The 18,388-nt window shown below is 30.9% G+C and overlaps 1 protein-coding gene across 1 annotated transcript; it reads right to left on the bottom strand.

The window, feature by feature from the left end:
• Window positions 1–16: 16 nt before the first annotated feature.
• Window positions 17–16,694, bottom strand: LOC106061310 (uncharacterized). Its single transcript, XM_056009704.1, has 19 exons — window positions 16,450–16,694; window positions 12,870–13,010; window positions 12,369–12,535; window positions 12,038–12,215; window positions 11,591–11,734; window positions 11,062–11,253; window positions 10,739–10,888; window positions 9,935–10,035; window positions 9,529–9,780; window positions 7,858–8,020; window positions 7,625–7,723; window positions 6,954–7,132; window positions 6,637–6,775; window positions 6,137–6,376; window positions 5,888–6,055; window positions 5,340–5,587; window positions 4,705–4,787; window positions 3,595–3,876; window positions 17–3,366 (listed from the first exon to the last, which is right to left on the bottom strand). Exons 1-19 carry the CDS (start codon window positions 16,556–16,558, stop codon window positions 1,839–1,841), a joined length of 4,563 nt encoding a protein of 1,520 aa, XP_055865679.1. The 5' UTR covers window positions 16,559–16,694; the 3' UTR covers window positions 17–1,838.
• Between the last annotated feature and the right edge of the window lie 1,694 nt (window positions 16,695–18,388).

Below are 18,388 nucleotides of genomic sequence, written 5' to 3'. Positions count from 1 at the left end.
AAATTATTATAAAACATTTAGTGTTGTATATCTTTTTATTCATCCATATTTCTTTTATATACATCACAACTGTTAGGAACATAAAAAGTAATAATTTTAATAACTTATGCACACAGGTGGTTTTATGAACATCAAATTACATTTTATTTCCATAAGATAGAGCATAATGAAATAGAAGGTAGTATGAAAAATGGAAATGATAATCAATTCTACAACATTCAAAAACCATTTTAAAAAATGTATACTTGAATGGATAACAATTGAATGGGACTTCAAGGTTTACTCAAAGAGCCAAAATTAGTTTTTAGTGATGAAGTCAATCTAGAATCTAAAAGCATATAGCAACACAAGTATCAAACTCATCAACTGCTTCTCCTACAAGCAAATAGTGAATTCTTCTTACTACATAGTTAAGATGCAGAGCTTTGAGCCACACAAATACTTTCCTAAAACTCTCAGCATCCTGAATCATGACAGGAAATTGTTCTCTGCTGGTCCTATTACTCTGGTTTTGTCTCCAGAAATAGTGTCTCGCCATATGACCATTTTCTTCACAACTGTAACACTTATATTCTTTTGCTTACATGTTGCATTGTTAGCAGATGTTGCAAAATAAACTTTTTCTTTTATTTTTCTTGAATAGATCTTCTCCCTGATGACAATTATAAAACTTACTTATTACCAGAAACAACTTTTCTGTGTCATTCAATTCTGCCATAAGCAGGAACTTAAACAAGTCATTGAACAGAAATGGCAATAGTCTATCCCATATGAACAACTCATTAAGGGCTTCAAATGGGCAACCGATTTCTGAACTATCAATTCTGTTATGTAGAGTTCATTTAAGTTCATGAGATTTTAAGATAGCCATTCTCAATCTGTTCTAATTGATGCCATAACTTCCTGCTTGAAGTCTGAATGATTCCTCATGTTGTTTGATTCAGTGAGTAGTTTTAGTTTATCTCTTCATACTGTGAAGAAATTTTAATGCCCTCAGGTACTAGGAATTCCCTTAATTTTAGTTTAGTTTTAGGGTTAGCTTCTGTGACAAAACAGTGAGCCATACAAGTTGGTTATTCTCACAAATCAAAACATTCAGGAGCCATTCACAACAAAGGTCAAATGAAATTATCAAGATAAAAATTCACATTTTAATAAATAGACTAAAATAATAAGAATGAATACACTGACAACAGCATCACAGAAATGATAAATTAAATTATCAACAATAGAAGTTTCATATTATCAATAAATGGTAATCAGTAGGAATATTTTTAACATACTGTAAGGTAAACTTCTTCAATGTACCTTTATGAGAACAGAGTGTTATGAATATTTGTTGAATTTACTGAAATGAACAAAAATACATGTAGGGTGGGAAATTTTTCTACTCTAAGTGCAATAAGCTAATATTGATGTTTAAATGAACATTCATTAGCTAAAACTAAAAAGCACAAGATGTTGCTAAGAATAAAATTAATCCTTTATGTCAATAATATCTTTAGCAATTTTGTATGTAATTTTTCAAACATTTTTCTTTCTTTGCATAACCAAAAATTATCATCCCTAATCCCCAGCCAGCAAATCATAAAAGTATACTTATCTTTACACAAACAATGCATTTTTTTTCCTTTTTTTTTTACTGGGATGTAAAGACTAACAATATTATAATGTAACAAAATTGAACCTGACATTTTTAAAAATATTATATATCCAAGTAACACCTTCATTACTGCTGGCCACAAAAACATATAAACATAACAAGTCTTCTCAGAGAGAACTTTACTTTTGTATTAAAAACTCTTTATTTCTTTTAGAATGCTCATATTTGTAAAATATCACAGTAAGTCACTCAAAAACCCTAGCCCTCGTGAGGGTGGACAGGAATCCTCAGGATCTTGTCTGTCTTCCCTGTCAGGACCATTCAATTGTCTTTTGGGCTCAGTTTCTTCCCTTTCTGCTTGACTAGAATTCTGAACTTCTCCGCCTGATTGTTCAAATATTTGACTGTGATCATGACTATTTTCCAAACTTCTTTGCACTGGTCTAGCATTAAATGTCTCTTCATCATTAGTTTCCAAACTTCTTTGCACAGGTCTAACATTAAATCTCTCTTCATCATTAGTTTCCAAACTTCTTTGCACAGGTCTAACATTAAATCTCTCTTCATCATTAGGTTCCAAATGTCTTTGCACTGGTCTAACATTAAATCTCTCTTCATCATTAGTTTCCAAACTTCTTTGCACAGGTCTAACATTAAATCTTTCTTCCTCATTAGGTTCCAAGCTTCTTTGCACTGGTTTAACATCAACTCTTTGATCACTTCTGTTTTCTAAACTTTTTTTAACTAGTCTATCATTTAATCTCTCTTCATTACTGCTTTCTAAATATCTCTGCACTGGTTTCATATCGTTCTCACCAGTAGGACTTCTGCTTTCTAGACCTATCTGAGCTAGTCTACTGTTAGAACCGTTTTCACTGCTGCTTACTAAATTTCTTTGTATGCTCTCTTCAGCAATATTTTCCAAACATCTTTGATCAGATCTATGGTTCAAGAGCTCTGGAATGTTTTCCATGTTGCTAGATTTGGCATTTAAATGTAAGTTTTCTTCATTGCTGCTATGCACACTTTTTTCACCAGAGTTCAACTGAGATGGTATATTGTTATTTATCCTTGTCTGAGCTTCAAAGTTACCTACATTTCTGTTATCACTTCTTCCTGAAGAATGTGTATATGAACTGCTTACAACATTGCTATTGACAGAATAACTGGATGAACTTTTACCGCTAATAAGTGGAGAGCCAATACCACATCCAGAAGATATAATAAGAGGTCTTTCACTGATGGTAGAGAAAGGTGAATACTCATTCAAAGCTTTATCAATATTATTTGAAGAATAATTGTTTTGCTTTGAGGATTCTATACCAGGCATTTGCGCTTGAAAGGCATTGTCACTCACTCCCTCCAAAATGTTTCTTCTTACATTAGGTACATATTTAGGCTCAGTTGTATCAAAGCTTTCGAGTTTTTGGTGTGCATCACTTTTAACAGGTAAATCTGTTTGGCCATCACCATAAGAATATCTACCACTATCATTCAAATTTTCTGTCTCTGTTGAATTCTTAAGTAATGTTTTACTGTTGGTTTTATTTATAGCAATATCTGTGTCTAGGGATTCCTTTTTGACTTCAGTTAAACTCTGGGCATTCGCTGCAAGTGAAACAGATCCACCAGATTGAGTAGTGTGCTTTTTTAAGTGGGGTGGTTTGTTGCCCTTGCTATCATCACTGTCATCATCATCTGAATCACTATCTTCATCTTCTTCATCTGTAGGGTTAATTTCAACAATCCTTTTTGGGAAATAACTAGAATCAAAAACAAAATATCAATATCAATCAAATATATATAATGTCTTCTATCAATGATTTTCATTAGTAATTGAAATTTATACAGTAACATTTTAGCAACCATCATATTTTGAATTCCTTTCACTAAAATATTAAATTAAAGTTTACATTTAAAAAAAATATTTAAAATAAAATTTGCCTTTCTATAATTTTTTTAGATGTAAAGAGAGTGAAAATGTGTTTTACCTTGTAATATCAGATGGCTCTAATCTGTTTATTAAATATGGAACCTTCTTCCATTGGTTGTAAAACTCAAGTCCTAACTGGCTGTTTGTATCAAATCCAAAACTCTTGATGGTCAATACAAGAAATGGAACTCCAGAAAAGATCATCATGCTACCAATCTTACTGTTGCAATGTTTACCAGGCTCTGGTTCAGACATACAACGAACAGATCCTATTAGCTGAACTTCATCAAATTGTTTGGCATTTCTATAAGGTATCACTTTTGTGGAGTTTAGGATAGTTCTGGAATTACATTGTGTTAAAGTTTTCTTTACTTTACAAAAAAACAAAAGATGAAAATTAGAATATAACTGTTAAATCTCAATAATAAAAATTTAAGAAAAGAGATATAATCTTTAAGGTTGGGTTACCCCATTGTTAAGTACTTGGCTGTTAATTTAAATCCTGTTATAGAAACAGATTAGCCTGAATTCTAAGCTATTCTTATTATGATACCAGTTGATGTGCTATCAAATGTCTCATAAACTTAATGTCACATGCCTCATAAGCTTTTTTTTTTGGACAAAAGGGAAAGGGTGGATGGAAGGAAAAAGGTGGGGGGGGGGGGGGGGGTTAAAAAAAAAGTAAACAATGGGTAAAGTTTCAAGCTCTAACATAAATATTTCTTAACTAAAGTACTTTTGAAAACCATTCTTTCAAATTTGTGAAATAGACATTCTTATTCATTTATTATCTATTTGAATGTAATGGACTTTTAGAGATATTAAAATCATGGTCTAGAGCATTCCAATTTTTAATCTTGTAAAGATCACCTACACTAAAGACCCTCTTACTTCTTAATTTTAAAATGATATCAACATCAGTTAATGATGATAAGTTGTTCTATGTACTACTAGTACTTTTGTCATTACAAAGCTAACAGTGTTTGTTAAATGAAAAATAATCTTATAAAAATATTTTGTACTAAAAAGCACTTAATTTTTAAAAACATATCCCGGTCCCCAAAGAACTACCTCATTGGTTACCCATGTTTTAGCTTAAGAGTTGCCTAATATTTCATTAATAAATTATCACCATTATAAATAACAAATCAGTAAATGCAATAATTACCTGTCCACAACTACTCGATGCGTATCAAATATAGTTTTGATTTTATCACTAGGTATAACAAGCTTGCGACATAAATGACAAACCTAAAAAAAAATAATTTTTTTAATTAACAAATGGTGGTACAAAAGATACACATTATTAAGGAAGCCAAAAAATGTTTTTAAAAAATAGACAAGAAAAGCCAAAGTTGATTTAATAGAAAGTGGATCAAAAGGAAAACTAAAAATCAAGGTATCGTTTTAAGGTATAATTCTTTCCTACTTTCAAATTAATTTTAAAACATATTGTAATAACCATGTTTTGTAGTGACTCTATGGCTGTGCACCAGCGCACTATAAAGAGATGAAATGGAAGAAAGGAGGAGGAAGTGGAATGTTTTGATGGTTGTTAATATCTGCCTTGCTTTGTGATTTATTTAATTAAACTTGTGTTATCATTGTTTCCTTGCTGTTGAGTTGCTTCCTGTAAATGCCATAACAATATATATTATATATATATATGAAAATCAAGCTTTAGAGTGCAAATTGGAAAGGTATTTATAAGAAGTAGTTTGTGATCCAGGAGAACAAAAGTAAATTTAGGTAACATTAATTAAAAAAAAAAATACATTTTAAATGACAGCATGCTTATATTACCATATGAAAAGACTTGTTTTTAAGACTGCATTCTTCCTGTTGTCTCACCATCTCTAAAATGTCTTCATCTTGAAGAATTTGATGCTGATGCACTTTATTTTCCTTTCTGATGGAAGAGCGCCTCATATCAGAAATCGCTTTGATTGCTCTCATCATCATTTTGGCTTTTTCTTGATTAATTTTTTCTTTAGTTATGATTCTTTTCATTCCTAATAGTACAGACATTCCACCAATTTTTCTACTTCTTCCTAAACAACAATGACAAAAAAAACTAATAAACAATTTTGAAGTCAAAAGGTTTTTCTAGAATGTTTGGAATTAAATTTTTTTTATTAGGCTAAACATAAAAAAAATTGTAACTATGTGAAATTTTTTAACTTATTGATTTGATTGTTAATAAAATGTGTAATAAAATTAAAAAATATAATATTATTAACATTGGTATCTATTTTGTTTTTTGAGATTATTTGTAGTTTGCAGAATTTTAGTTGAAGTTTTACTTTCATGACTTTATTGTTTTTTTAACAGACAAAAATGATTCTGAATACCTCTTGTCTGAACTGTTGTGACTTCATTTCCTACATGGTTATATTTAATGACCAAATTGCATTCTGGGATATCTAAACCTTCTTCTCCGACACTAGTTGCAACAAGCAGTCTAACTTCTCCAGTCTTAAATCGTTGAATTATCTCCTCTTGTTCAGTCTGAGTCAAGCCTATATAAAAAAAAACAACTAAAAGTTCATACATTCAATTCCTTTTTTTTTAAACAATTCTATCTCTGTCATAGCACTTACCCCCCTGATCAACACTTGCAGCTGTTCCAGTGAAAACAGTAGCTTTAAGTTTTCTTAGGCCTTCATCCTCACAACGATTTAACCAAGATGTCAAAGCATCTGTTAATGCCCTGGTACGAACAAAGATAATCCCACAAGACTTCTCTCCCTTGTCTATCAAATATGTTTTTAAAGTGTCTTGAAGTTTTTGAAGATTAGGATTCTGGTTGTCTTTCCTTTTTTCAAGCATTTCTTTAATACCTGAGTTTGAAAACATTACATATGAGCACTGTTACTTATTGGCAAATAAATGGGTTTTAAGTTTTACTTTTTCCAAAACTAGATTGATTTATAGTTCTTTAACTAATGTTGATCTAGAATATGGGAAAACGAGAGGAAAAAAAACAATCATTTTAATAATTATGTGAAATTTACCAAATTGTTTAACATATAACTATTTTTTATTAGAGAAGTTTTTAAAAAAATTTTGATTTTTGGTGTAAATATTTTTGAAAACTCACCAACAAATAGATTGTAAAATGTTTCTTCACCAGTTGTGCGTTTTTCATTAAGACGATATTTGATAAAGCAGCCCTCCAAATAATGTAACACATCTCCAAGTTGTACTAGGTCATGTGTTTCAAGAGCAACATTGTAAGCCTAATATGTAATGGAAGAAAACAACAAGCAATAAAAAATGAGAATTCTGGAGAATTCTTCAAAAAGTATACAAATAAATATTGACATTAATTTCATTAAGCCAAAGAAGATCATGATAAGTTTTTCAATGGCAGCAAACTGGTAAAGAAAATGTTCCTGAACAGCAAATTGTACTCACTGCTAAATAATCAGCTATGATTATGATGTATCTGACTGATAGATTGGTCTCTTTGACTTCATTGCGGGGTATGGATTTTGCTATGTTTTTTATCGTTACAGCCCACTGTCCATACTGTTGGCTTTTTCTGTCCATTGGCATTTTACTTATTGATGATTTCATTTCTGGTCTATTGGTTTCTATAATTAACATAATAGCATGATGTAAGAGCATTTTCAGCCAGTAAAATACCCACACTTTTGTAATAATAAAATCATTCTTTAACCCTCTTCCCTACTTTAAATACCTCTGTTATATACTGTTCAATATATACATTTGTTTTCCTCCAGTCATTAGTATATAATAAATGGTTCTCATGAGAGAACAAAGAAATTGTATTGACACATTAGAAAATGGGTTAGTACCATTTGTGAAGATTAATACTATTGTCCAGTTTTAAGATATTACTTTTCAAAAATTCCAAACAATAAACTGACTACTTAAACACTTAACTGAAACATAGGAAAGTCTCTTTTATAAAGATCATTATGCCAACTACAGAATACAATTGCATTAACAATTAAACTAAGAACACTTTTTTAAATATAATAATAATGACAATGTCTTCAATTTTTAATATAAAATTGTTTTAAAAAATTATTCAGAAATTTGATTATGTGCTGAAGATTTACCTTGACCATAAAATGCAATCTTATCTTCTAATTTGGCCATGACTTTTATGATCTGTGTAACTGCTCTATCATTTTCTCTCTCTACTAATTCAATCATCTCTGGGAAGAACAAAATAATTTAAAAAAAAAATGAATAATATTTTTTTTTCTTGCTCTTAGATTATCTTATTATAAAAATACAAGATATTTTCATTAACTTTGAATTATCTTTCCTTTTTCACTATTCTACATACTTTCTTCTGGAACTGGAACAGTTGCCTTCAATTCCTCTTCATACTTTTTAACAATTGAAATGCTTTCTGCATCCAAATTACCACAAACTTTGAGAATGCATTGTATAGCCTCTTCATCTTGTACTGCCTTTTCCACACTTATTGAAGCAGTTAGACCAACAATCTATGAAATGAATTAGGCTAATTGGTTTAATTGAATTTGTACTTGTTGATCTTGATACACCCAAAACATTTAAAATATTTTACAAACAATAAAAATAGTAAATTTCTGAATATGAGATTGTTTACATTAAATTTGATATAATTTGGGATTGTTTCTGTATTATGTGTTTGAAATATTTCTCATAAATGGTGAATACAAATGTTAAGCTAAGTGCTGAAACAATAAATAATGCACACATATTACATTTATAAAGGCAGCAATAAAACAACATTTTTAATGAGAGACAAAATGGTCAATACTATAAAGAATAAGAAACCACATTGACCAGGGCACAAACAGTCCCTAGTGCTGCTCATAAGTGTGTAAGACTGGTAAAGGCTTTTTTCAAAAACTAGAGATCTTGGGGTTAAGTGCTATAAAGTTCAATCTTTTTTTTTTCTTTTTTTTTTATTATTGTGATAAGTAACCTTCACAGTGATTACTCTTCCAACAGAAGAAAAAAAATTGAACTTAAGGCTCTAGGTTTGACAGCTCTTTACTACCACACCTGTATAGTAAAAAATAAATGTAAAATTTCTACCTTAGCTTATGTATATGACGAAAAGAGTAAACTTAGGAGTGAAAATTTAGAACAATTTTGTCCACATAATTCTTGATGTTATAATATAGCCATAGCAAAGGAAAAACTAAACTATTATCTGGCCTAACTTTAGATCAGAGGTTGTGAAACTATAAGATTAGTGAATGATGTACATATATTGTGTTTGGCCTCTTTCTGTTGTAAGACGACTATGGCTCATCTTGTGGAGAACAACATGATAGCCTGAGCATTAGCTATGGTAAAGTTGTTGCTCACACTGCAATTTCCTCTTTCCACACGGTTGTTGTGTCTAAAAGAATGGCAATAGTCAATACAGCAGCATCATGGGGTCTGCCAGAGTATAACATAGTGTGCTACAAGCTGCCTAAGGGTCACCGGCTCCTGATTTTTTCTCAGGGTTGACTGCCAAAGCCTGTCCTGTGTTGGGATTTAGCTGCAAGGCAGCAAAGACTTGGTTTCAGAGTTTTTATTCTATATATATTGTGTATCATCATCATCATCATCTGTCTCTTGACTTTCATTTAACCAATTCCTTCTACTTTTCCTAGTCAACAACTGTTCTTAGCAGAATATCAAGAGAGAGGCCAGTCCATTCTTTTATTACAAGCTTTTATTTGGATACCCTTTCTTCATGCTCTCACCACTGTATATTAACCAATATTGTACCCAACCATCAGCAGTAGTTCTCAGCCTTTTGAGACTTAAAAGACCATGCAAACTAAAAAATGTGTGTTCCAATAGGGAACCACTACTGAAATTCATGCTGTGTCGTACTGTATACTATACTAAAAGCTATTTACATTTAAATTTCTACTTTCTTTGAAAAATGCTATAAAATAGTGATATGAATTTGTTAGACAATGAGGTGGGCAACATTGATTTTGAGTTAAGAATAAAGATCACTTACTTGAGGTAGCTTGACATCTGGATTAGTTGTTTTTGTCTTCAGATAATTATACATTAGCTTGTTGTATGGCTCTCCTTTGCGTGTATGATGACACTCATCAAAGACCAGCATAGAGAACACACCCAAATGAGGCAAGCATTTTCTTTTAAAATGATTCTCTAATATCCTAGGGGTCATGACAATGACATCATTGTCTGGCAACATCATGTGGAGATGCATACTGTCCTCACTGTCACCAGTCAAATTGGTTACCTTGGCAAAACAGAACATTTTTGAAGCCAGTGTAGTAAAAAAAAAAATTTAAAAAAAAACAAGCAATAACAATTTATATTAGCAGAAGTAGCTAAACATTTTTTTATAAATTTTCTCTTAATTAGCTTTTTTTTTTAATGACATATCCACCTACTTGGAATGGTTGAGGTAAATATTTCTTTAAACTTTTAAATTGTTGCATGACCAAAGGAACAGTTCTTGCAAAGAAAGCAACTTTCCTCTTGGGTTCATTATCTACAATGTTTAAAAAGTGTTTTAAGTTTTAATAATTTGTCTAATAAACTTTGCCCATCAACAAATGTGTTTAAAAAAATACTCAATTCACAATAGGACATGAAATTAAGTTATAATGCAATAATGTAAAACTCAGACATCTCAGAGATAGATATATTAAAGATCTAACCATTACTCCTACACCATCGCTCCCTCTTAAAGATTTTTTTTTATTGCAGTTTCTGGCATTTTTTTAAAGGAACATTCCCATTGGTTTATACATTAATACAGTATCTAATTATTTTTTCACTCAAGTTAGTCTGCATGGAAAAAAAACTAGATCATATGGTGATTAGGTATTGCTGTATGTAAACTGCTGCTATTCCAGTGCCTAATGTAGAAGTGTGAAAAGTAAAAATTAATATGTGCTTACCTTAGGATATAGAAAAGATTTGAAATTAATTGCATAAAAGCAAAACTATTGATTTTATACTTAAGAGTTTCTTCATTTTTCCAAAACTAAATAGTATGCAAATTGTAAAAGTTATCCAAAAATACACTTCTAAAAACACACTTTTAATTGAGTGCACTAAAAAAGAGAAAGTAAAATATCAATTGTATAAAATAAATAGAGTTTGGAATTCACTTTTGGATTGCTGAGATGAAAGTGTTGGAAATATGTTAATTCACAGAACAGATTTACAAGTTTTATATAGACACTTACCTTTTTGTTGTTGCAAGTGTTCCAATATTATGTGAGTGGCAACTCTAGTTTTGCCTGATCCTGTAGGAGCACAAATGATTGTATTCCTTCCTTTCAATGCATTGACAGCTAGTTCTTCCTGATATTTCCTTAAACTAAGTTTTGGAGATTCTAACAATATAAAAAAAACATTTCTAATTATAATTTTTTAAAATTTATACTCAATAAATATATATTCTCTAGTAAAAAAAATGACTATGATTTTAAACAATTGTATTACTAAAATTAAAAAAAAACAAATTGTAATAATAGTTACAGTAAATGGCAAAAGTTTAGTTTCTGACCTTTTTCTTCCTCTTTTTCACTGTCACTTTCATCAGAAAAAAATGTTTCACCTGATGTCTGAGTTGTAATTGATTGTTTAACTTGTGTCTCTGTTGTAAAGTATTTATTATCAATCAGACCCATATCTTTCAGTTGACTCCATGTTTCAGCATTTTTATCTTCTTGAAGATTTATTTTCACATATGTAGAAGCTATCAAGATATTAATGTTATATATATATATATATATATATATATATATATATATATATATATATATATATATATATATATATAACATAATTTTATTGCCAAACTCTAATAGTAAAATTTTTTTTTTGTTTAAAAAAAAAGATATTCCTTAAAAATAAATTTTAAAAAAAATTAAAAAAATAAATTTAAAAAAATAATCAGTATTTTTTTGTCTTTAAAAAATTCCCAAACAAAATGAGTTGCATATGTAAAGAGTTAAGTAACAAAAAAAAAACAATAGCTTAAATTAGTATGTGTTATTTAGTAAATAGTTTAATATTCTAATTATATAACTCACATGGCCTCTCATTTTCATTTATTGGTAAAAAACTGGAGTCACTTATTTCAGAAAAAGGTGAAAACATAAAAGTATCAGAAGCAAGACTGTTTCGATTGTTATCATCTTGCCATTGAATTTCACTTATTGCATCAATTTTTGGAGCTGGAAAAAAAATTGTTCAGAGATTTATTATTTTATTTACTAATCAAAAATTGAAAAACAATGAGTTTGTAAATGAGTTTGTATAGCTCTTTCGACTAACATAATGGATGCTGATTAATATTTGAAATTATAAAAAGACATAAAACAGAGAAAATAGATTATAGCTTTAAAAATTTTTATATTATTTCTAATGTTTTATAGCAGTATTATTTTCAATGACAGGATACTTAGTTCATTTAATATAGATGTGTTTAATTGTTTCATTGGAGCTTTGTTTTTTACAACAGTGTAATTAAAACTTACTTTCTTCTGGCAATTTTGTTGATATGATTATATTTGGAGTAAAAATGTTTGGGCATCTTTTTTTCAGAGCCCTAAGAAACACAAGTGGCCAGTCAGGCTTTTGACGTCTTATTGATCGAATCATTTGCAAACAAATTTCAGAGCCTTTTAACTCATTCTTGCACCTTTCACAGTCCACCTTAACAAGAAATTAAAAAAGAAGTATAAAATATTTAATACTTTAAAAATAATTTGTTTCAAACCCACTACAGGCTATATATCTCATCTATCCCTCTACTAGAACAACAGTAACAACAACAAAAAAAAAAAGACTCTTAAAACTATGAATTACCTGTGGAATTATTTTATTATCATATATTTCATCTATTATTGCACCCCAATGTTCTTTAGATATTTCATCTGAGCTTCCATTTACCATTTGGAGTAATCGATAGATACCTTCATTTACATCTATCACTACATTTGTTTCAATTCCTGATGTTATGTACAGAGATCCATCTAGAAAAAAAAATGAACAATAAATATATAAATTTAATGAATTATATATATTCTTGAGAAATTGATGAAACAATTATTAGTTAAGTAGAACTAATGTCCCTGTGGTCAATATTAAATACAAAAGACTTTCTGTTAAATAACAAAAATAAATCATTCAAGTCAGTCACATAAAGATACCCAAACTAAATGGCAATTCAAGATATAAATAAAGTCAGGATTACAATTAATTATACCAACAATTAACAATTAATATAATACCTTTATTTAAAAAAAAAACAATGTGATGTTATACAAAACCAACTTTTATTCAATTTAAACCAAATCAATTAAATACCAGAAGTTTGTGCTAAGTCCCATAAAACATTAGCAAAGATCCAAACAGCATTTTTGTCATCTAGTATCCATTCCAATAGGCCTTCAATTTTGGATTTTCTTGACTGATGTTCATCTTCCAAAATGGCTTTTAATCTGCCATCTACATTTTAAAGTAAAAAAAAACAACTCTATTAGATTTGTGCAAATCTAGATCTAAATAATTTAAGGCATTGTTTTCCAATATGGAGTTAATGAAAAGTGAAGCATTGCATTTGACCAAACAGACCCAAATATCATTACCTATATATTTCTTCACATCACCATCATTTAAAATCATTAAAGTAATGACTTTAGTCACATTTTCAATGAAGCTATTTTTTTATTGTCTGGGTTTGTAATTAGTGGTAGACTTTCTTTGGGTCTCAAATGTATGTCCTCTGGCTGTCTCTTTTGAAAGTTTTTTTGCTAACAGTTAAAAGGTCTTTAGAGTATATCGAAAGAAAAGGTGGGTTAAAGATTTAAATACTATTTAACAGTTGTAATGTTAGTTACTTTTTTTAAACATTTTTTTCTTTAGACTAAAATTTATAATTACAAGTGTCAATTAAAAAAAAAAATGCCTAGCAGGAATATTTCTTATAACTTCTTTAAATATAAAATTTGCTGTCTCACATTATCTGTAAGCAACAGATTACAGATTGTCCTCAGAAAATAATTTGGGACCCAGAACTTGTTGATTACACACATTATCAGCATTTTACACCAGTGATGGGCAAACGTCTCTAGGAGTGGGCAAAAAAATTAAAAGAAAAATTTAGGTGGGCCATAATATATAAAAAAAAGAAAAATACAGAAATATTGCATTAAATCTATGGTTATCGAAATTGAGCTAATGACAAACTTAAATCATATATATATTGTTGAACAAAGTTGCCATCAGAAAATGTTTTATTACTTTTAGCAATACACAACACAATATATACTAATAATAATAATAAAGCTAGTCTTCAAGTCTGAAGATTAATAAGGAATGCAGTATCACCCATGGCTACGCATCCCTAGCTGTGTCCTACATATCTTGCCACACCCGGCAGAAGCATAACCATTGTTCGCCGGTGGTTTTTCTTTTGGTCTCAAATGTATATCCCATGTAAGTGACCAGCTGTCTCATTCTGAAGCCAAATGCAACCAGGAGCTCTCTTCTATGTCAGTTGAAGCAAGTTGGTGTCTAAGCTGGTCTTTAAAGCGTTTCCGTGGGGCACCTCTGTTGCATCAACCACCTTTCAGCTCACTAAAAAAGACTGCTTTTGGCATACGTTCGGCCCCCATACAGGATATATAGATATATATTTCCAGTGCTTTTTTATGATGGTACACACTGGTATGGCGTAACCTTTTTCAATGTGGGGGAAAAAATTATTCTTTTCTTATATTTTAATATTTATTATTAATTCATTAGTAGTTAGAAGTTAAGCAATCCATCACTGAGTACTGGCACCAATTTCTTTTTTTTTTTTTTTTAAATGCACTGTATATTTCAATGTTTAAACTCTTATTTTATTTAACGCTAGAATTTTTTAATTGTTAATGAAATTGTTATTTTTAATTATTACAAAACTGTTCAAAACATGTGGTGGGCCGTATGAAACTTAACTTCTATGCTGTCGAACTTGGCCCGCATACCCATCACTGTATTACACTGACTAGACTAATCTATATATATAATTCTCTTAATGGCTCAAGAGTTTGGACACCAAGTAGCCTAATGGAAAGATCCAAGTCGGACGGATTAGAATTACCCCATGTAATTTTAGAGGCAAAAAAAAAGAGGGGAGGGGAGAACAATTAGTATTCACCCATCACTAAATAGCAGGGCTGGACTTAACCATTGTGACCAAGAAGTCATGAAAAGAGAACAAGTAATCTACTCTGTATTCACCCGTCACTAAATAGCAGGGCCTGACTTAACCATTGTGGGGCGCAATGTGAAACAGATATTGCTGGGCTCAGTTTGGGTAGGGATACGGATAATAAGTGAAAATAAAGAGTTTGTATTAGAAAATATATTTGTCTTTGCATTTTATTCCTTCTTTAGTACGCACAGAATTACTACACGAGCCTTGCATGTAGCGATGTCATACAGTATATCATAAGAATTCTGTTTCCTACATAGATCATGCTCAATAGCAAGAATTACCAAATGTTTCAATCTATCTTTGAGAATTGTTGACCTCAAGTAATTCTTCATTAGTTTGAGGCGCAATAAGCTTCTTTCACCAGATTCCACAATTTCGTGATAATGCCGTTTTTTTTTTATTGGTGTTTTCCATTTTCCATATTGAATGACACCCCAAAATGTCAATTTCTGTCTATAATTTTCAGGAGATTTGTATGAGTTTTCAAAAGATTTTAATAATTTCCGGAGATTTCCAGGACTTTTTCATAAGTTTTGCAATTTCAGGAGATTTCCAGGAGCTCCTGGTAAATCAGGAGGCCGCAGGAAATCTGTTATAAGTTATAAAATGGTTTAATTTAATAATTAACACCTAGGATTAGCGTGGGGCCTATGAAAGTGCGGGGCCCACTGCAGTCGCATAGGTTGCGGTGCCCTAATGCCGGCCCTGCAAAATAGCGGCATATGCTACGATGCCGGTTGACTAGTATTATATATTTATTATGGAATCTAGCAGACCAAACTCACTGCCACTGGCTGTGTTAATAATTATGCCATGCCATTAAGTCATACTAAAGAAACATACAGATTTAATGCATATCTAAAAGCTATGGGGAAAAAGGTTTTATAGATATAGAGTTGTTTATGCTATTCGGACACCTATAGGCCCAAATTTGTAAGTTTGACTTTGACAGCGCATTATTTGACAATGGTTCAACATAGAAAAGAAAATGAAGTATCAAAATCTTCTTTAGTTTAAGGAGAATAAGGATGACTACTTATATTTGTACCCCTAACCTATATTTGTTATTATATTTAAGGTCAAAGAGGCTGTGTGTTTTCATTTAATTCTGACTAATTTGACCCACATTATTTGATTCCGGACACCATAATTTTTTTTGGACAGTCTATATTTAGGCATCAATAAACTCAGATTTTAATTCTATATTAACTAAATTTTAAGATCCGCAGGCTTAGTCCCTCACATTAAATCATTAAGATGTGTTCACATTATGCATAAATATGAACACAAACAATAAAAATATGAACACAATTATTCTACCTAAATTAGATCACTGGGATACTGACTTCGACTATACCGACTTTTAGACTTATTTTATGTTTGCATGATTAGATGTGTGTTGAATGTTTGTCTTTTTTGTTCATTAATTTAATAAATTTCTAATACAGATGATATTTTGTAGTATAGTACAGATTAGGATAGCCATTCTTGCCTAAATAGCAGAATCCTCTATATTCTCTCTATATAAATCTAGATCTATCTAGTAGGTCTAGATCTAAGCCCTTATAAACTACTAGGCCTATAGATCTCGATTTAGTAAATTTAATAATTATTTACAATAATAATAATCATAATGATCAATTTATTATTTATAAGAGTCTAGATTAGATTTAGACTACTTACCAAGAATTGGGATTCTATTCTGAATGGCTCCTGGTAACAAATATTTTGTAAATGTGTCAGTGAGAGAGTTTATTAAAAGTTCCAAGTCATCTAACTTGGAAATATTCATCTTTCTAATCTAGTCTAGCACTTTGATCAAGTATAGATTCTAGCTAAAAGCGGAAATTACCTTGATCTAGATCTATGAGTCAAAATAACATAGCTAGGCTTGGGTTTTTAAATTGTATCTTATCTTAATCTTATATAATACAGACGTTACTTCAAAAATTGTATAGCGGGAATTACCCTTAAATTTAATTTGCCTTTCGGGAATTTGTATGTCGGTGTTGTCAAACATTTGCTTCCCCCTGCCTCCTGGTTTCGTGATTAAACATTCGGTGTCTGTTTCGGTTTCATATCGATGTTGTCAAACTGTGATTGGCTCTATCTAGATCTGCGGTTCGGGAGTCAATAATCCTGAGAATCATAGCTAAACCCCATATGATGCTGATGTTTGTAACAGGGCCGGCCTTTTTAGGCGAAATGAATTTGAAACCCCAAATGGAAAATTGAAAATAAACAACGAAAAAATAAAATAATCAATTTATTAAGAACATCTCAGGTATCTAGATTCTATATCGAAATCAATCCGTGTGGCGTCAATATGGGGGAGTGCGGAGGATGCGATTCGCTCCTGGTGACACCCATTAGTGGCATTAAGGGGGGGGGGGGGGACACGTACCTAAAGGGGAAAAAAAAAGAATATTGGTAAAAAAACAGAAAATAAAAACTTATTGGAAAAAATGAATTTCGGCATAAACTGGCATATAAAAAAATCTCTAGATGTAGGCATATAGTATACGTAAATATAGGCCTACCCAAGCATATCTTCTGTAGGGTCTACTATTAGATGTATAGATTTTATTTTAGGCCCTATTGTACATAGACTATTTTATTTTATTTGGTACAAATGTCCCCAAAAATACGTGATAATAAGGGGGGTGCAAAGTCATTTTTTTTTAAGAACAGAAATGGGTTGTAGGCCTATTTGCATTGTAGTTATTTTATATTTAGTGTTAATTAGACGAAAGCGACTTTATTAGCCTACTAAATTTTAAGAAAAAGTAAATTATTAATTATGTGAAGTCGTTTTATCGTCAAATTTTTAAAGAAAACATTTTATTAATGCCTCTTGAACTACTTGATTCTAGAGTCTACCCCGTTTTTACGGCAGTGCGAACCAATTTCTTCCGACTAACGTACCATAGTAGGCCTACAATTGACTTTTTGTGTGAACAAAACAGGCCAGCTACAAGAAGCCTTACTAAACAAGAGGAAGATCGTAGGACAACAACTGTCAGTTGGGAGGTATGGCGAGAATGAATATACGTTACTTTAATAGTTTGGTATGATAGTGATATCCCCTTGTTTAAGTACTCCCAGGTCACGAATGTGAATAGTGTTGCACGTGTTATGAACTGAATGGTTAAGTCTTCATTGAATGTGCGAGAGAGTGTGTTAGTTAGTCAGGTCCAGGAAGGTTGGATAGTTGCTTCCTGGACTGGTGTTTATGTATTTATATATTTCATAAAGTTGATGGACTTGTGATTGTGAATTAATAATAATTGAGAGTCGATGTCATTGTGTGATTTATTGAATATTAAAGTTATTCATTGTTATTATCAGGAGTTGAAGTTTATTTAGTAATAAGTAATTCTAATTGAGTGGATATCTGGAGTTAAAGTGTATCAAGTAATAATTGTTCATAATAGTAATAATCAAGTAAACCCCTAAGGAGCCAAGCCTAAGACATGCTTAGAAATTAACCCTGACATTACAAACCCTAACATTACAAACTCGCATGAACTACTGCAGCTTTCCTCAAGCTATTACCCCATGAAGTTCTCTCATGAGGGCGCGACGTCCTGAACAATGGGTACAAGATAGACACAAAGAGAAC

The sequence above is a fragment of the Biomphalaria glabrata genome, chromosome 1, assembly GCF_947242115.1.
Source record: "Biomphalaria glabrata chromosome 1, xgBioGlab47.1, whole genome shotgun sequence".
In the NCBI taxonomy this organism is placed as follows: Eukaryota; Metazoa; Mollusca; class Gastropoda; family Planorbidae; genus Biomphalaria; species Biomphalaria glabrata.
Note: the sequence above shows the minus strand (reverse complement) of the source record. Positions and strands in the feature narration are given on the sequence as shown.

Bases quoted from the DNA above. Each gene is read 5' to 3' on its own strand.
- LOC106061310 (XM_056009704.1), bottom strand. From the start codon at position 16,558: ATGAATATTTCCAAGTTAGATGACTTGGAACTTTTAATAAACTCTCTC. The intron at 13,011-16,449 runs GTAAGTAGTCTA...TTTAAAATGTAG, and splicing joins GAATAGAATCCCAATTCTTG to ATGGCAGATTAAAAGCCATT. The intron at 7,133-7,624 runs GTAAATCTTCAG...TGTTAATTATAG, and splicing joins GATTGCATTTTATGGTCAAG to AAACCAATAGACCAGAAATG.